A 20728-nucleotide genomic window follows, 5' to 3' on the forward strand; every position below is an offset into this window, starting at 1 on the left:
AATTTGCATTTACTGAATATGTACTGACTGAGTACCACTGTTCAAAAGTTGAATAAAGAAACAAACTAATTTTGCCTCTTTTTTTTTTTAAATTAAAACCACTTTGTAGAACATCACATCAGTTACAGTGTAGAATCCAAGTCATTTATAGTTTACAAATGACAAAATGTTTACACAAAATCATGACGGTGTTTACATGATATCACCCATTTCTAACATTACTTTATTTACTGTATCTTTTGAAAAAATACCGCTATTTATACAGCACAAGACTTAAGAATATTTAACAGGAGCAGGTTTCATTTTGCCCTGGTTTTACTACCACACTGTTCACCAAACGCAGCAAACCTTCACCATCTTATCCAGAAGGGTCACCTCTTCACCCTCACATGGAAGAAGTAATCTGATTGGCATGGTGGTATGTTTGAAGCAGGTCCCTTGTGTAGCGCTGGGACCCAGTCACGATGTGTTTCATCCATTTTATTGGCTGGTTTGCCTGCAATAATGCCAATATCTATCCTTTCCAAAATCCTTTCCAAGCCCACCCCCGTGACATCACGTTTCACACACGGTTGCTGTACATATACAGCCAGTGTTAAAGCTCACAGCCCGACACACACCAACACAACAGCATAGATAGCACAGACGTCAAGGCGGCGAGGCGTGATTGCGGGTGCCGCTCAGGTGCGTCCGCCTCCCCTGCCGTGGCGCTACAGGCCACGCCCCGCCACACACATTAACCAGTTAAAATACATATTTAGGCAGAATTTTGTAAATATCTATTTTTCATCTTTTAGCAGCATAGTGCTTTTTTCCCAATTATTTTTTTAAAGTCAGGTTAAGGCTCCAAAAGCACAAAGGCGATATAAGGCTGGTGGCTCTCAACAGTTTTTGTTTGCTACATGGATCATTTTAGTTCAGCTGGGTGTCTTTCCTTTTGTTATATTTCTTTAAGAATTCAAAATGTGTTAATTACATAAATAAAATGTAATTTTCTCTGTAGCACTTCATGGATTTAAGCAACACACCTTAGTTGTTCACACAAAGCATAAAAGTAAAAAACAATATATACAGTGTTATCTTCATTTTAGATGTCAAAAAGTATTTGCGGCTCCCAGTGTTTTCTTTTGCCTGGAAACCGGGTCCAATGGCTCTTTGGGTGCTAAAGGTTGCTAACCCCTGGCCTAGGGGACCAAGCGTTGACCCTTTGCCTCTTGTTAATTCGCCTTTACAAGGAAATGTGTGCTCCTACTATTTTCACCAGTTCGTAGAACTGAACTACATCATTTCTACTCCGGGGAACTGCTTAGATCCAGTTGGGAGTAGTTGGAGAGGTCTTAGAGAAATCTAAAGGTTTCGAACAGGGTTATCTTAAGTGTCTTTGAATAATCTTGATTTTAATGTTAGGACATATAGAATAGCATAGCCCTTCCCTTCTAGAATAATCTAGAAAGGATGGGTTATGCTCAATTATTACACTGCGTTGTTGTTCGATGTTCCCATCCACTTTGACACCACATGCTAGAGAAATTGCATCCTTTATCACACCAGCTGAATTATTTTCAGTTACAGTTATGCCATTTGGGTTGAGAAATCCTCCTGCCACATTCCAGTGCCAGACGAACTGCATCATTTCTGGTTTGGAAGGGTGTGCTGTATTGATATGATGTAGTTTTATATAGCAACACCTGTCAAGATCATCTTAGGTGCATCCAGGCTTTGTTCATCTAATTAAGGCAAATGTTAGAATGAGTCTTGCCAAATGTGAGTTTTCTAAGGCCACCTATTTGGTTAAGGTGGTTGAACAAGAGAACGCACATCCCTTCAGAGCCAAAGTGGAGGCTCTTGAGTTCCTTCCTACCACTACTAAGAGACAATGTCAGTGATTTCTTGGAATGGAGTTTTACCATGAGTTTTTAAAAAATTCTCTCCTGTGGTTCCTCTAACTAATGTAACTCCCAAAGTTAAGTTCTAGTGGTCAGATCACTGTCAAAAAGCCTTTGAGGACATCAAGGCTCTTCTTGCTTCTGCTTCAGTACTTGCAGGGTCATCTTATCACAGTTTCACGAAACTAACTGTAACTTATTAAGTAATTATGTTCTCCACGTTCCACTGCTACACCAAATCAGCTTGAGTAGTCCGGCCATTCTTGTCCGATGTCAACATGGCATTTAAATCCAGAAAACTGCAGCTCACTGGATATTTTCTCTTTTTGGGTCATTATCTGCAAACCCTATAAACCCTAGTGTTGGTTGTGTGGTAAATTCCTAGTACATCTGCAGATCTGTTGTTTCACCTCATCTGGATAGTCTGATATTTCAGAAACCAGCAGCCATCCGAAGTTCAGTGTCACTTTAATCACTTTTCTTTCTCATTCTCGTGCTCTGAACTTCAGTAGGTCATTCTGACCATGTCTAAATCCCTAAAATTGCTGCTACATGATTAGATATTTGCGACAGCGAGGAATTGCACAGGTGCACCAAATAAAGTAGCCAATGAGTATATGGGGTTTCACTGCCAACTACCTTTTGCATACTTTCTGCCAGCTTAAATAGTTTATTTTATTATTTTATTTCTCTAACTTGCTGTAAAAGCACTTGAGCTAAAAGGCATCCATCCACAGCCTTATTTTTAATATGCATCACAAACAGAGCCATTGGCAGTCCTAACTCAGAACTGACTCCAAGTTAGGAATGCCAGTCAGGCACTCGCCACCATCTACGAAATACCAGAAGGTCCTCTAGAAATCTTGTTGTTATGGAAACATGGTGTGAGACTGAGACATGCTATTGATATAACACTGAAAAAAGGTGAAATATTAGGAATTGGCACCTAGAAATGACTGACAACATTTGTGTACACAAAAAAGGGCAATGAGAGAAAAATAGATATATGAAGTGAGAAGGAGAGAGAGATAATGGATGACAGAAGATATGTTATCTCATAGTTTTGTAGTGGAAATAAACTGGAACTCAAGGAGGAGGAAAATAAGGTAGGGCTTAAAGGTGCATAGCATGGAATAAAAAAGAGATGCAACAGAGATTAACTGATGTACAGCTGAAGGAATAAAAAGAAGCAGCAGGCAGAGGGAGCCTCTCTAACAGGAAGAGAAAGCACAAAACGAGACAAAGGGAGACTGAATTCTGTCCCAGCTATGATACGAGCTAGGCCACGTGCACTGAGACGGGGAGTCAAAAAAAGGAACACAGTATGAAAAGAGAAGTGACAATGACTTTTGATTGTTCAGACTGAAGTTTGGAAGATAAATTAGCATTGGAAAAGAGATCTAAGCCACACTAGAAGCCAAAGCATGTGAGAAATAGGCACAAAGGCTGACTAAAAAACTGCGCCAGAAATAGGAAGATTGATTTAGAAATCTCTCTGACCCAATGGGTCACTGATATCCAGTGTTGGTCAAGTTACTTGAAAAAAGTAATCAGTAACTAATTACTGATTACTTCTCCAAAAAAATAATCCTGTTACTTTACTGATTACTTATTTTCAAAAGTAAGTAATTACTTAGTTACTTAGTTACTTTTTAAAAAACACGATTTACAACCTGAAGAGGTGATAAAGCGATAGATCTTTCAGCCCAATTCTACTTTTTCTACATAATCCATCATACAAAATGTAATCAAATGGAAAAGTCTCTTTTTTTAACTTGTTTTATCAGTTTTAATCTTTTAACTTTATGCATCAAGCAAAAATTTAATTATATCCAACATTCTCTGACTTGAATAAATTAGTTTAACATTTAACCTATTTTCTACACATTCCAGCACATAAAATAAAATAAAATATTTTTTGTGTTTACACTCACTCTTTCAAATAGATGCAAGTAAAACACAGCAGAAAATAAATAAAGTCAAAGACTCAGCGGTCCTGTTGCTCTATTTTCACCTGTAAAGCAGGACTGGGTAGGCGGAGGTTTACCCTGGTGCAGGTGTGCCGTGGTCAGTTGAAGAATCCGCGAGTTTCTCTGTGAATTTCCCATTATGTCGTTGCGCACTCGGTGCTTGCTTGGAAGTTTAGGGGTTTTTTTTCGCTGTAAAAAGAAGTTTTCTTCCCACGCACGATGGACGCTAATGTTTTTGTCACTTTTTATGGAATCAAACTCAAAGTAAGGTCAGTGCTTCCACGCTTTAAACGCTGCACGCTCATACTCTCTCCCACAATCGATATATGATCCACTGTTGATCTGCACACAGCTGTTGTCTCTAACGGCGCACTCGTTTACGTCACTGTCGTGAGACATTCTCGCAAAAAATCACGGTTTTAGTAACGCAGTAACGCAGCGTTCCTACGGGAAAGTAACTGTAATCTAATTACCGTTTTTGCAATAGTAATCCCTACAAGTAACGCGTTACTGCCCATCTCTGCTGATATCACTCGAGCCCATCTGGTTCCAATTCTCAGAGAAAGTTTATAAAGCAGAAGAATTTAGATCAGTAAGAAATATTAAGGCAAGAAACGACACAAGCGCAAATACCATGCCTTGAGTCTCTCAACCCATACTGGACTTATTGGGCATTCCATTAAGGCTGAATACAACAGGTTGCCTAATTTATTCAGGTAATATCGGCCAGTCTGGATCAAACTGTTGAGGAGAATCTTCTTTGTTCTGGCATATGGCACATACAATTTATAAAATGTGACAAGAGAATGGCAGTGTCATTAAAATAATTTCAAAAGCAAATTACCCTGAGGAGTTGAGCCGACAACAATAGGAGACGCACAGAGAGCAAAGGGAAAAGAGAGAGAGAGAGGAATGGAGCTGTACGAGGACTTGCTACTCCCTTCCTCTTTCTCTCTTCTCTTTCCCACACACACTTACACACTCGTTACGCACACAAATGCACACACTTCACGAGCAAGACTGTGGTTCGCTCTGGGAGCAGAGCAGTGTAACGAGGGCAGTCATCACAGACAAGGAGAAGAAGCGCTGAGGTGAGTGATAGTTTCCTAATTTATACTTGCTGTTTAATATGTCTTCAAATTTAAACGAGCAACGTGTGAAAACACGGCGAATGCTGTAGCCAGGCAGCATAATCAAGTTTGAGTTAATATTTGATCTGCACTGTGTTATTTGAGTGCTTTTCAGCAGCCAAGCAAGAATGCTAATTAATAGAAATAAAAAAGTTAAATTCATTTAAGATTGGTCAAATAGGTGATGAAACTGTATTTAATTGACAGCACAGTCAGTGCAAATTCAATTTAAGTCTCTTTTTATGGTCTGATATCAGATTTTCTTTATAGTTTATTGCATTTAAATGCAAAGATGAGGAGAAAAAAAAAGTATAGAAGCAGTACGTATGTGGGCAGTGACGTGGTCATGAATAGAAACTGTCAGATGTCAGAGGTTTGTGTAGAATTCAGCTGGGCCACTTCTGAGCCTGATGTGAACATGTGAACTAGGCACAAAGACAAATATACAAAGAGGTCATGTAATCAGTTCTGAATATGAGGAAGTGAGATTATTCTTTGTGTGATAATTTCTCTTTTACACTTTGAAGGTCTGTGACATAACAAGACATAACAAATATGTCTGCGTTACATATTAGCATGTACTTGTTAGCATGTACATTACTATGCATTGTCCTATTGTCCTATTATCCATAAAGTCTTCCTGGAGTTGCTGATAAACAAAATATAATGATTTTATCCCTTAAACTGTAGGAGTATTGGGAAATAAAATCTGATAAAAATCAAAATAATTAAATTCCTGATTCTATTTTTTCAAATTAGTGATTTCCAGAAGGTTACATTTGGTATTTATAGGCATTTAATATTGGCTATATCTAATAATATTATTTTGTTGTAAATCACTTTGTATATAAGAGATTACTGAGACAATCTGGCTTTTAACTGTTGCACTGGTTTCATTGATTTTTATGGAGTTAAGGAAGGACTAGCTATGCTCTTTCAGCCATTGTGCAGTCACGTCTAATGATACCCACTTTGTTTTAAAACACCATTGCTGTTTCTCTGAGAGACATGCAATATCATACATTTAAAGCAAGATATACAAACTCTGACATAAGCTGGCCTATATAAAATTAAAGTGTGCAGTTATTCAAATAAAGGTCGCCACATACACAGCTCAAACTGGATGTTACACCTAAGTGAGCAAAGAACGAGAAACGGTTACAAGAATAGCAAGAGGATGTGGTTTAGTGTCATGACATGGTCACTGCATCTTATTTGCAGTTCAGCAGTTCAGAAGTTCCCTTTCAAATGTGCTGCTGGTAACTGTATGAACTGTATCAGCTGTATCCCAGCTGATACAGTTGTGTGCAGATTTGGTCTTTTTTTTTTTTTTTTTAAGTCTGTGTGTGTCTAACCCACATTACACAACATTATTTCTGTAAAGGACTCTATATGGCTGCAATGATAACATGACAGATGTGATCTGGCAAGGTCAAGCATGACATATTGAGTTCAATCAATCACCCCCATGTGACCCAAACTTGCATTTGTGTGTTTGTGTGTGTGTGTGTGTGCGTGTGTAGGTGTGTGTGTGTGTGTGTGTGTGTACGTGCGTGTACCACAGCAAAGCATGCTGTTAGTGTCTATGCATATTTTATGCGTCTGATCCCCCTGTCTGTCTGCAGTCGTGTCTGTCGCAGTGTGTTTCATTTCCATGCTTCATCAGGATTCCACAGCTTTCCTTCACTGGTTAGAATACACAACAGCTAGCCTACCAAGCACCCAAGACCAAAGGACAGAAACAAAGGCAAGCAGGAAGACAAATGTGAACACATACACACAGACAAACATGCACGCACATTCACAACAAAGCAGACAGCCACAGATTGCTTTGCAAAAACAGAGGAAGTCAGTGAGCCAAGTACTTGATACCCAATTAAACTGTATTAAGACGAATTAAAGATTTGTATTCCTGATTGTATTATGTTTCTCTAATGGACGATATATGCACATGATCCACGAGTTACTTTCAACATCAGTAGTCCTCTTTAGCACTAGACAAATGTTTATTGATCTGATGATAGTTGAAAAAAAATTACGTTTTCAGAATCGCACCAGCTGCCGTACAGTCTAATCTTCTTTTTGCCGTTGAATAATTTAACCACTTAGCTGCTGTCCAATCATAATCAAATAAATATGGTACTCAAAAATGCATGAATTCATAGCAAAACAAGAGATTTGATTCAGCACACAATCTCAGGCCATTGCCACACTTCCTGAAACATAAATGAATGTATAGCTGAGTTATTCCTTGGATCCATGACTAGTCGGTAGCAACCAGTCTGAAAAGGCAATTTCACCCCTTGCAATTCAGCAGGGGGTGAAATTACCTTTTGGAGTCAGTTGAGAGGGTAGATTAATCTAAACATATTCAAAAGACATTACATTGCATTTATCACAATAGATGTGATTACTTTGATTACCTATTGGGATGATGAGGAGCATCCATTTATTATTAGTTTATTTCTAAAAAGACGCATCTGGCGAACAAAAAAAAAAAAAGAGGTCAGAGGATGAACACTTGGTATTTGGAGAATATCACAATTTAGGCAGAGAGTCCCAGCTGAGAGATAAATAACTCCATTACTCATCCCAGAGCTTAGACCATGTCTGGTAAAGAGCCACTGTTCTAAGTACTTTTCTGCCTGCCTTTCATCCTTATACCCAAATTGGACTCTTTTCACAAGCTTGCTGAGTAAAGAAAGATCTGGGTGAGACAGGATGAAGCCTCTTCAGCTCATTTATATCTCCCTACATTGAGAAGACAAAGACAGGAAAATATTGCTGCAATTAACAGTTAATCACTTTATATTTCATCTCTCTTAAGTCCTCAAAATACTGGACGTCACCTTATTAAACACAGGATGAACTCTTAAAGTGCTGTTTTCATATCCACAAACCCATGCGACCCTTTTCCTCAACACCTGAAAACATTTTTTTTAAACTGTTGTTTTGCAAGAAACTTCTGAGGATAGTGCAGCCTTTTATATCCCGTGGAAAACAAAATACTCAGCAGTCATTACAATCCATTACGGTCCTCAAAATCCATTACCAAGACATATGTTTTGGGTCATGTTAGTGTGTCAGTGCAGACCTACATGTGCATGCATGAATGTGTGTTATTATATACTGCATACAGCTGCAGTAGCACTCACCATTGCTTTCCATTAGGGACAACTAATGAGTGGTTTGTGAAAGAAAACAGATGGTCAGTAATAAAGTGTCTAAATGAGGGATTTTTTTTTTAATCTTTTTTTTTTCTTTCATTTTTACACATCATCACATTCTGTTTCCCAGCATTAAGGTGAATGACACTGACTGACTTTATTTTTTACTATCTACACAGACTATTGGTGACTTTATACTGATGAAAGACAAATGTACGTGGGTCTTTTGCATCTTGTGCTAAATAAATTATGTGTTTACTATAAGTGACTGGTCAAGGCTGTATAATAATATAATTTTTAAAATTAAAACAAATGTTTATGCAAAGATAAACACAGGAAGCAAGCATAGTTAAGTTCTCACACATGCACTGTGACATGGGAAGTTGAACTAATGCACTGAGCTCAGAGCAAGTAAGAAAAGCACACGCATACATAGCGTATATATACATTTTCTGTATGGTATGCCCAAGATTGTGATAAAGTTGCCCTTGTTTTAAAAAAATGACTGTAAGGCCTGTAAGGCCTGTTTTGAAAGCAAGCCAAATCTATTTCTAGCTCTCTGCAAGAAAATGTGCATGAGAGACAAAGTGAGTGACACATTTTGATGATGTAAATAGGTGAAATTTGGGGTCTGTCTGTTGTTCTGTGAGACATAAAGGCTCGTGCATTTAGGAAATGCACTTCATGCGTTAGTGGCTCTGTTATCTGTGTTTGCTCTGGATCAGGGGTAGGCAACTCCAGGCCCCGAGTGCCGGTATCCTGCAGGTTTTAGATCTCACCCTGGGTCAACACATCTGAATCAAATAATAAGTTCATTACCAGGCCTCTGGAGAACTTCAAGACATGTCGAGGAGGTAATTTAGCCATTTAAATCAGCTGTGTTGGATCAAGGACATCTAAAACCTGCAGGACACCGGCACTCGAGGCCTGGAGTTGCCTACCCCTGCTCTGGATGTAGCTCAGTGCTGAGTAAGTCATAGAAATGTGCAGATTAGAAGAGTTCAAAGATTACAGATTTGGTGCTGGTTTCTGTGAAACCAGATTTAATTAAAACATTTCTTTCTTCCTGTCTTGATTTGAAGCCATCGGCCCAGAGTCTCAGCATCTTTATCTAACATGATAAGCAAGTGGCACTGAACCAAGTCTGGCAAATCTCCCATTATCCATTACAGTGTTAGAAAACAGAGAGGCAAACATTACCCACCACCTATTGACGCAACCACATTTAATAGACACACATTGCCCACACACAATCTCTCTTACCTATCTAGTAGTGGTTTTCCACATTCCACCAGGCACACATTAAAAGCGTAAGCCGACATCTCATTAGTGTTCTCAGAGTACAAATACCGCTCTGTAAATCTGTAAACAAGGTCTATGTAGAAAACAAAGCATTAACGTCTGGATGTAAAGCTTTGAATAATTTGTCATTCAAGGTTGTTATTTATTAATGGAAAACTACATACAGTACTGTGCAAAAGTCTTAAGCCCCCCCGCCCCCCTTCATTTCTTTCTAATTTGCTTCCAAGGAGACAGATTTTCTTGTAATTTTGGATAAGTGGTCTTGAACAGTTGTTTTCCAAGCTTTCTGAAGGTCATTCGAAATTTCTTCTTTGACAATTAGTTGTTGATTCACTCATCTCAGTCCAGTCCCTGTCCATTTTCAGAGGAAAGCTTTTATGTTGTTTTGTTTATTTGACCCCTTAACACTGACCGATGAATTATTTAAGCATAAAAAGACACCTAACTCAAGGGATGAACCAACGTTGGGTCTATTCATTACAGACTACTTAGCAATGAGGAGAACCAATTTTAAACTAAATTGTATCTTTAGGTATTTTGTTATTAGCAGCCTGGTACAAAAGCACATCATTTTTTCAGTGTTCTTTAGATTAATCTATGACGAAAGGCAAGTTTGACCCCCCAAAATAGTATTTTTACGTCATTCCCGAAGATGTGTTAGCTGGTGGTATATCGCTGCATGGTGTGCAGTGTGACCTTTAAAAACTGGAGAAAACGTGAGATGTGGAGAACAAAACAAGAATGGCTTTAAAACTACCTTAGCAGATGAACAGTATGTGAAGTCATGTCTTTTTTTTTTAAAAAAATGCAGAAAATACTGCAAAAGACCTGATACAGAATCTGTGAGATGCATCTTGTCCTTCAGTTGATTCATCTACTGTTTGCTGAATCCTCATCAGATTGGGCACTGTGAAGATGCCATTCTATTTCTTGATATATATTTTTAAAATGTTTTTATTTTTATTGTTATTGTGATAGGACAGCGGGGCAAATGTCACGATCCTGGTTCTTATGACTCTGTGTTTTGAGTTTTAGTTTATTTTGATGTTTATGGTATATGGTTAAGTTCGTTATTTTTTCTTTTCATTTGTTATTAGTTTCCTCTTGTGTCTTCCAACCCCTGTTAAGTCTCCCTTGCCCTTCATGTGTTTCATGTCTGTGTCTTATGTTGTCAAGTTCAGGTTGTCATGTCTGCGTCTCATTATGTTTCCTGTTTTATTTTGAAGGGGTCCTGTGTTCCTATGTTCAATGTTTTTAGTTTTACTCTCCCCTTGTGACATCATTATGTTCATGTGTGTCAGCTGTTTCCCCATGTGTTTCCGTTTCCCTCATTATCCTCCTGTGTGTATTTAGTCCGTGTGTCTTCAGTCATTCCTTGTCAGGTCGTCTGTTGTTCACGCCATGTTCTTTACGCCAGGTTTCATGTCCAGGTTTTTTCATATTGTGGTTTAGATTCCCCAGTTTAGGTTTGTGTTAATTTTGCTTCAGTTTGCCTTGCCTTTTGTTTGTACCTTTTACCAGCCTCATTAAATGGCTCGCCTTTTGTTAACATTCAAGTTTTGTTCCCTGTTCCTTGGAGTCTGCATTTTGGGTCCTTCTCATCAATTCATACAGTCTGCCCTCGCCAGACTGTGACAGGCAAAGACAGGAAAGCTGGGAATAAGATGAAGATAGGACACAGTGAATAACCTTTGGGCACATTTAAATCAGGACACTGCATTAGACTTGCATATGTGGGTCACATGCTAGTAAGGCCAATAAGCTTCCAGTGGCCATGAGGAAACGGGAAAGGAAACAGGTAGAAATGTGTGACACTGAGGAAAAATGTACTGAAAATCAGTCGCTGCAGGTCTTACAAATTGTTGTTATCTGAAAAATGTCTAATTAGCAGCAGCTTCATGTTTCAGCATGATAATGATCCCCTCCATGCTACCAATGCAATAAAAGGATACCTTGATAGAAAAATACATAATGGAATACTGACCTGCCCAACCTGGACCTCAAATCAAAGCAGTGTGGGATCATCTTGCCAGAAAATGGAACAAAAGGCAGGAAACATCCAAAGAAGAGAATATGAATGTCAACCAAGAAGCCTGGAGACCTATTCCTGAAGACTACTTGAAGAAATTACAAGAGAGTTCAGGCTGTGCTGAAGAATAACCACTCTCTTTTTGAATTATACTTGTCACCGTATGCAGTACTTATACCATATTTCTATTCAAGTTTGCATGTTTCAATAAATCAGTGCACTCATCACCCATTTTCCCAGCAAAATATAGAGAAATGATGGGTGGTTTAAGACTTTTGCACTGTGCTGTGTATTACCACTGTGGCACAAAGTCACTTTAGAAAGTATTCAGGTCCCTCCCATATGGAAAAGATATATATAAATCTTATAAAGTTTGTATCTGTCTTGTGTGAAACTTGTATGAAAAGCATATAAGTGTGAAAACAGATATAAGATCCCTTGAAAAATTATATAATGAAACTTGTATGTTTTGGATACTTACTAAAACAATATATGAAAGTAATGCGAAAGTGGCCACTTTCATGAGTAATCACATATAAGTTTTTACTATTTCTTTTCCGTATGGGCTGCCATGTTTGTTTTAGAAGGCTGGCGTAACCACAGCATTCGAAAAAGAAGTTCCACTTCCTCTGTGATAGAAACACTGAACCTTCCTGATGTTCCTGCAGTAGCGAACAACCTGTCCTGTAGAGAAATAAATCACATCTTTAGCAACAGCCTTTTACCTTTTGTCACCATCTATAGACTCCGACTCAGGTTGAGATAGACTGTAAAAGATATAACTTAGAGGGAAAGCCAATGCAGAAGTGCATTAAACTTTGATTCTTCTAATCATCCAGGTGAGAATACAACTAGTATAGGAAGCTAGACCTCAGCAAAGCCTGTGCATTATCACACAGTGCCGAGACATTTACCTGGTGTTGCATCATATTCACAATAAATGTTTGAGCCCTAGATCTGGTTTTCCCAGTGCCTTTCAGAGTAGAGTTCTAACCTGTGAGTGGATCTTTCCTCCAAAAGTTAACAAACTCCTCCAACAGGTGTCCAAGGGCTATTTGACCCAAGCAGGGAAAAATATCCATAGCTGGCAAGTTTTGGTATTTCAGGTAATCCTAAAACTCCCTGACAGCCATTTCTATAAGCCAATAATTTCCCAAACTTTTCCTTTCTGAATATGAACCTCGTTCCTTGTTCTGCTCACAAGACAGTGAAAGACTTCACTTCTATCCATTTTTAATTAAAAAAAGATTTTTTTTTCAAGGTTTTCTGCTTTAAAATTTAGTTTGATTTAGTAATAACAGTTTTCAGAAGTGCTCCTAAACCCTTGCGGTGATTTCCACCTCAATATTGTGTATTATGGATGAAGTGGCACCTGAAGGCCTGAACATCACGGCCATTTAGTCATGGTCTTTGCCACTAGCATTCAGAGATTGCTCAATTTTCTCTCTCTCTCTCTTTTTTTTTTTTTTTTGTTAAAATTCCTCCCTCGAAGGAAGGGAGCATATTATTGGTTCTGTTGGTTTGTCTGTCTGTCTGTTGTTGGCAGTCTATTGACCACAGTTTTCAAGATATAATTTTCAAATTTTGTGTGCTGGTGGATTTAAATGACATCTCGAGCTGATTTAATTTTGATAAAATTTGAATCAAGTTGGTCATGGGCACAGCAAATGTGAAAACCAGTGAAAACTTCATATTAGCAAAAAATAAATAAATAAATAAAATATCTATGGATTGTCTTCAAATTTCACAGGAATATACTAGGAGAAATGAGTACCTAGGTTGGCTAAGCATTTTACCTTGACCATCATTTTTAGCACCCGAGGTCAATGTTGTCCTTGAAAAAACATTTGAGAAAACATATTGAGTAACATATCATATAAAAGGGCAAAAAGAGAGTTGTACAACAAACTTTTTATTTTTCACTATGATGCCTATCACGACACAATGATGCCATAACAGACTGATGTCATCATATTGTAATAAAAACATAAAACTTTAGCAATTGCCCTTCGTGGAGGAGTTGTACTTTCTGAGTGCTCTTGTTGTTATTATTATATATTATGTTAATAATATCTTGCTATTGATAGAAAATTTGCTCACATATTGTTTTACAGAATCTTTTACACACTCTAGTTCTCTTTTTATATCCAGTCATATCAACAATTAGGCTGTGTATGAGACGCCCTTGATTTAAATATTTACCGATAACTGAAAGATATTTTTCAGATTGACTGTTTGTTTGAAAACAGGTTTGTAAAATGGAAGCATAAAAGAATACAGAGTGGCATACATGTAAAATATGATGATGCATGTAATGAATTAATTATGTGCAAGCTCACAATGAAATAATTAGCATCATGCATTATACATTTAAAACATTAGGTGTAAGACATGCATGCAACCATCTAAAGCTGCACAAAAGTGAAGCCATTGCTGGTGCTGTAGCATATGTAGCACTAATTTCAACCTTAAACAACATTTCAACAGGTTAATATGTGTCATTTTAAAGACACACTACTGAAGTTTTCAAAGAAGAAACAACAAACTCTCTGGCAAACAAAATCTGAATTTACAAGCAATTAAATGCTCCTTCACATGACCTCCTCAGTTCAAACAGGACAGGATCTTATCAGTGTAACCCAGTTTGTCCTAATATGACATCTACCATTTGTTTGACTAGCTGCCTTTGCTTTAATATTGCAGGCATTAAAGGGTTATTACAGTAGTAGTATATTAGCAGTTACATAACATAAATTACAGTTACAACCAATTTATAAGAAAGCCGCATCTTTTTGACGTGTGAGTGTAGAAGTGTGTCTGTGACTGTACGGCATAATGGCTTATTAATTGTACTTTTTGTCTTTTCCCACTAGGTGTCACTATATCCATATGAAATGGTGCTGAAGACAGAAAGATGAACCATGAACCACTGTTAATCAGCCTTGCAGACATAAAGCCGTTCAACAACCAACCAACAGCCAGTCGGATTTTTTTTTTTTACTGTCATTAGTATGTATGGAAAATCTGTTCTTATCAGTCCATATGATACTTTTTAGGTTTTTCAACAACAGGAAACAATCAGTTACTACCTACATTGGAAATACAGGGAGAGCTGGAGATAAAAGAATTACATGTGGGTGGCCAAGATTTTAAGTGGCACTTAATCAATGAGAGTCCTTGAAGCAACCATCCTTCATCTGATTAAAATCTGACACAAAAACAGGACAATGGTTCACATAAAGCAGCGGTCATGATGTCGTCTGATTGACTCCAGTGAAGTAACAGCAATAATGTTGTCCAAAGTAATGCTGGCCTTCATCTTGATCCTTCTCATCCTCCTGACTGTCGCTGGTAATGTACTTGTGTGCCTGGCTGTCTGTGCCTCTCGACGTCTCCGCTGCCTCACTAACTGTTTCATTTTGTCGCTGGCTGTGACAGACCTGCTGCTCGGCCTCTTAGTCCTCCCTTTCTCTGCTCTCCTACAGCTAAATGAAGAGTGGCCACTTGGCGCAGTCTTCTGCAACTTCTATATCTCCATGGATGTTATGTTGTGCACTGCCTCCATCCTCACCCTTCTGGCAATCAGTGTCGATCGCTACCTGGCAGTGACCATGCCTCTGAGATATGCATCACTGGTGTTACCGTGGAGAGTTGCTGTAGCCATGGCGAGTGTCTGGACTGTGTCTCTGGCCGTGTCTTTCTTGCCCATCCAAATGGGATGGAACACCGTTAACGGGACAGTGCAGAACCACGGGCCTTGGGCTTCGGAGGGGAAATGTCGTTTTGAACTGAACAGACCGTATGTGCTTACTGACTCTCTCCTCACCTTCTACCTGCCTCTGGTGGCTATGTGCTGGACCTACCTCAGAATACTTCGCATTGCACGTGCACAGGCCAAGCGCATTGTCAGTGAACGGCCCACTTGCATCACCAGCTACAACTGCAGGAGCAATTCTTCCACTACCACCACTGTGATTTCCAGCATTACAGTTGTGGCACTGCGGGAGCACAAAGCCACAGTGACACTGGCAGCAGTGATTGGGGCTTTTGTGGTGTGCTGGTTACCTTATTTCATCCTATTCACAGTGCTGGGCTTACAGGAGCATCCAGACCCTGGCACAGTGCCAGAATATTCCATTGTGCTGTGGCTAGGCTATGCCAACTCAGCCCTAAATCCAATCCTCTACGGAGCCCTCAACAGGGACTTCAGGTCAGCCTATACCCATCTACTGAGATGCCGATGCCCTATGTACAGCAGGTGGAGGAGCCAGCAGATATCCCCTTCTGTATCAGCAGGTAAAGCTGTTCAAAGTAAGTAAAAGTAACATTTGTACTTTTATAGCTGTTTTCCAGATTAATATCACAAACTACTACAAGATACTAAAAGCACTTGTAAAAGTGGAAAGTGAATCTAGTGTTTCTATTAGCCCATGCATAAATTTATCAGGGGCACAAACAAAGATTTCTATTTTCTCCTCATTATGTTAGAGAAAAAGTTGGCCGTCAGCCATCCAACACCTGTACAAGATCTGTAATGTAGAAACATATGGGGCTTAAAAAGAATATACAGCTTAATGACATCTGTGCAGCAGTGGTAAGAAATATCCTTAAAAATGCATGCATCACCATGTTCTGAAGAGGGAACTGATATAACAGAAATGGTAAAGGCCCCCAAAATCAAACCTTGTGGCACACCATGGATAGAGAACTGGAAGAAGACCAAAGGATCATCCAAACAGATATGAAAAGAACCACTACAAAGTAGAACCTGATACACCCACCCAGTATCCCAGTCTATAGAGCATAATGTGAGGTTCAGCAGTATCAAAGGAAGAGGTTAGGCTCAGTGGGTGAGCAAAGAACAACAATTTTGAGATTGGTCTTAAAAGTGCTAAGAAGAGAAAGATTAAGCTTTAAAAAAATATTTTTTTTTAAAAAAAAATATGTGACTAAATAAGCAGGGACTTGATCGGCCATCACTGAAGTTCGATTACAGTAGGCACATAGGAACCAATACTAGTAAATGAAACATTTTTGAGTTGCAGGTAAAATATCAAGAGAACAGGAGGATGATGTCAATAACTCAATTAATTTCAACAGATAAAGAAAAGAAATAGGTAAAAATCTTCAAATAACAGGCTCAGCTGGGGCAGGAACAGACAGTGAAGATGCTGAATTATTATTATTTCTCACATTTCTGTTTTTTGTTTTTTTTTTCCTGCAGAGAAAGTATGAACATTTTCATAATTGATTTTTGAAATATTTGTGACAGCAGGTGGAGCAGGAGTAACAATATCACAATGTCAAATAAAACCCTAGGACTACCTTTGGTCTTTGAAACTAGGTTTGAAAAGCAAGCAGCCATTGTATTTCTTCTGAAGTTTTAAAACAAACTAAAAGATTATTTAAATGAAAGCAATGAATGGGTAAACAAGTTCAACTTTTTGACGAGAACACCTTAAACCATAAATAAATTATGCAAGGAGAAGAGTACGTCCTCATTTTTAACAGGACATACTTTATCTAAACTGATAAGACAATGACTAATATAACATATATTAAAGGATTAACATTGTTATTAGGGGATAAGAATAAATTGAAAGCATAAAAAAAATATCAGCAGAAAAACAATTTGAAATTTGAGACCTGAGTGGGGAGAAAGGCACAAATACTTTTTAAAAAGAATACAGTGATGATCAGAAATAAAAATGTTCCTAAAACAAATCCAAACAACATTTAAACTCAAAGTACAAACAAGCTCCAGTCTGTGTCCTCTGGTATGCGTGGGGCCATAAGCATGCTGGTAACTCGTGATGCTGATAAAAGCTCTGGCAAAGACGTCAGAGTTGTCATTAATTTGTATGTTAAAATCCCCAGTTGTAACCAATCTGGAAAACTTCATGGAGCATGGTATACCACAGCACAATAAAAAGGACCCTTCTTCATGACTTTAATCAGCTGCTTCAAAAAATATCCAACATTCTCTGAACAACATTAGAACCATTTTCAGACTGCAGCGAGACCTCCTCCTCATTCGCTGTTGGCTAATGAGGGTGTAATCACCCGGGCAAACTCTGATGAGGGACAAATATTTGAGTCACACTGCCAGGTTTAAGTAAGGAATAAAAAAATCAGTTTCTTGGAGAGTACAAAATCAATAAAGCTGAGTTGGCTGGCATGGTGGTGAAAAGGTTAGCACTTACAGCAAGAAGGTTTCTGGTGTCTGGTTTCCGTGTGGACTTTGCATCTTCCCTTTACCTGAGTGCGTTTCCTTCAGGTATTTCAACTTAACCACAGTTCAAATACATGCATTTTAGGTTAATTTGTTTTTCTAATTTGGCCATGACAAAAATGGCCACGGATGTGAGGTAGATAATGTGTTTAAAGCAACAGAATAAAACCTTGTATGAATATATGGTTAAATGTGGCTTGTAGCCTAAAGTCAGTAAGACTACAAATGCACCAGTCCAGTTTTTGGTTTCTGACTGTTTTGTATAAGACAGCAAACATTATAGTGTCAATACATTTTACAGTATATCCTTATCCCCAGTTTCCATCTTACCTTGAATTTCCTCAGCCAGAGACCAGCTTACAGAGGTAACGCTGCTGTGCGGCCACACCCCTGCCACCTGCAGAGCAGGTCTAACACATCAAAACGTCATGCTTCAAGAAATGAACAGCAGGACAGCCACAACATCTATCCAATTTGCAAATGGCACTGCTACCACAGATGTCAGTGGTGATGGAAGGTAAATTATTATTCAGGCTATTGTTACATTATGCTTCATAAACATGAATACAGAATGCTGCAGATGAGTTTGTGTCAGTACTGGTGTTATTGCCTGCACAGTCATGACTCAAACCTCATCATATATAAATTGAGTACTTAAAAAAAAAAAAATCATGCTTTGCATCCAGACTGGAGTGACAATGCTGCAGCACCAACATTCAGATGAATGTGATGCTATGAAAAAAGCTCTATATGATACCCTGCTTTCAGTATGTCATTGCACTAAATCATATAATGTGTTTCTGTCATACTCTGAAAAATAAAATCTTCTCACTCACACAAATGCACATATATGTCTTTCTTCATTCTTTTCAGTGAACCCAGGTTGTGCTGAGCTTGTGCTTGTGAGGTGGATGGTGTGCTTACAAAACAACCCAGAACAGGAATCCATCAGGTCGATGACAAAAGGGCAACAAACAGACAAAAGATAGACAAAGATGTACAACCCCCTCTATTTGGAAGCATCCAGTATCACAGTAGAAACATCCATAGTACATCATGTAAGTAGAAATACATTCTGACATCCCTATAGCCCCCACAAACCAGTCCAGCTGAGAACAAACGAGCTGTAATACACACATCTTAGCTGTGTCATCCGCAGCATATTGGGCCATATTGCCATATGCTTATTAGGCTGAGAAATTTGCTTCCAGAATAAAGGAGTTACATTATCCAGTTTCACATCCTGTTATCATTTCTTTCTATGCATTTTGTGACTATCATTGACTTAATTGTTCATTTTATGTGCATGAGCTCAAAGTCTGACTCAGTTACAACAACAAAGGACAAAATCTGCGCCCATATTGCCGACAAGAGCACAGAGCTCTGTAGCAACAAGCACACATACGAGTGTGCGCAGACACACAGTCCATCAAATCTACATTAAAGCACATAATCATTCGAACATGTTTGCCATCCAGTAATTACTTTAACCAGATTCTACAAGTTCTCTTTTAGTTTATTACATAATTTTATTGTTGTGATTTTGGGTCAGCTGTCTGATCTGTACATTAATACTGCAGTATTCTTTTTGTGCATACAGCTATTTCCTCCACAGGACCCGTCCTACCTCCTGAAACTTTTATGTGTAGCCCCATATGTATGTATACATTACCAACGGTGAGTGAATAGACGAGCAAACCTTTGCTCCTTTTCATTTGTGTCTTTATGAATACAAAGATAAGGATCTCTGCAACTCTACGCCTCATCGGTAAGAATCAACTGCACACGCACAGCCAGCTCAGTCCACCCAGGACCAAACAAATGATGCTGCTTCTACTTGGACGGAACTAAAACTGAACTTGTTTAACACAATTAGTTGACTGCAGCCAACTGTCACTCAGGGCAACATATGGCCCTAAAATGCTCTTAATCAGACTAACTGTGGATAGTAATGAAGCACAGCAGGACCCAGTGAAGACCAGCCAATTAACTTGTTGTTCATCAATTTTATGAAGGACTGGATATTTTATATCCTGACACAAGAGTGCACTCCAGTGGGAATACAAAATACCACGTCTTCAGAATGGGAAAAAAAGGAAGAATTGGTGTTAAATTAAAAATGTTCAATAAAATGAGATGACGGAAGGGAGAAGGTGACAAATAGACTCTCGTTACACTTATTTATGTGTTGATAAATATGTGACCTTTCAATGTGTAGCATGTGAAATAATGTTATGTGTAGATTTTAAAGAATGGAGCCCCCTCCATATATTGTTTTACCGTTTATCATTTTGTGGTACAGAGCTGGTAAGTGTAAGCATCGAATCATACTGTAAATGTAACTATGGACTGAATAAATGGCATGCACTGTTCCTCAAAAAGCAAACATACCAATAAAGAGCAGCTCAAATAAAAAATATGATACATACCACCGTTTTTGGAGACAATACAGGCCGTTAAGCATGAACAGATCTTATCTTGTGGGATGATGCAGAAAACGTGTGTGTATGATAAGGAACACAAGCACATTGGAAACAATTCATCACAGCTGTCAGCAAACATCGCTTCAAACTGTTGCCACATTAACACTTAACCTTCTCCATTCTTCAAGCTATTTCCTTTGAGGAATGACTCAGAAGTGTATACTAATATATATACATGCATGTAAGGTTGTAGCTGGAAACAAGTGATTTTACAATCCAGTTCGCCACATGGAAACACTTATTTGGTTTATAGCTAGGAGAGTCATTTCTTCAATTCAACTCTAGAGAAATAACGGATTAGTTTTGATTGTTTCAAGTCTGTCTTACTCAATGCTGAACAGATCTCATACGTATTTCATTCTTCATGTCTTCTAGCAAGGCATTGCTTTCACGCGTGACTATGTAAAATATGAAGATCAAAAAGAGCCTTTGTTCAGCTGCAGACATTTATGCCAAACATAACTTAAGGAATTTATAGCAAATGTAAGCTTGGAAATACTAGACTTGGATGTTTTTCAGGAAAGGCTCT

General features: G+C 38.5%; 1 protein-coding gene across 6 annotated transcripts; it reads left to right on the forward strand.

Annotated features, from left to right (window-relative positions):
- Positions 1 to 3946: 3946 nt before the first annotated feature.
- hrh2a (histamine receptor H2a) lies at positions 3947 to 19583 on the forward strand. Of its 6 annotated transcripts, XM_082503117.1 has the most exons (6): positions 3947 to 4947; positions 14358 to 14617; positions 14708 to 15795; positions 18062 to 18233; positions 18590 to 18774; positions 19317 to 19583. In XM_082503117.1, exons 3-5 carry the CDS (start codon positions 14775 to 14777, stop codon positions 18606 to 18608), a joined length of 1212 nt encoding a protein of 403 aa, XP_082359243.1. In that variant the 5' UTR covers positions 3947 to 4947; positions 14358 to 14617; positions 14708 to 14774; the 3' UTR covers positions 18609 to 18774; positions 19317 to 19583. The 6 variants fall into 6 exon arrangements, with proteins under 6 accessions (XP_082359243.1, XP_082359239.1, XP_082359241.1 ...); XM_082503113.1 differs by having other exon boundaries at positions 14358 to 15795; XM_082503115.1 differs by having other exon boundaries at positions 14358 to 15795; positions 19454 to 19583.
- Positions 19584 to 20728: the final 1145 nt, after the last annotated feature.

The sequence above is a fragment of the Aulonocara stuartgranti genome (genome assembly GCF_965226115.1).
Source record: "Aulonocara stuartgranti genome assembly, chromosome: 2".
Taxonomy (NCBI): domain Eukaryota; kingdom Metazoa; phylum Chordata; class Actinopteri; order Cichliformes; family Cichlidae; genus Aulonocara; species Aulonocara stuartgranti.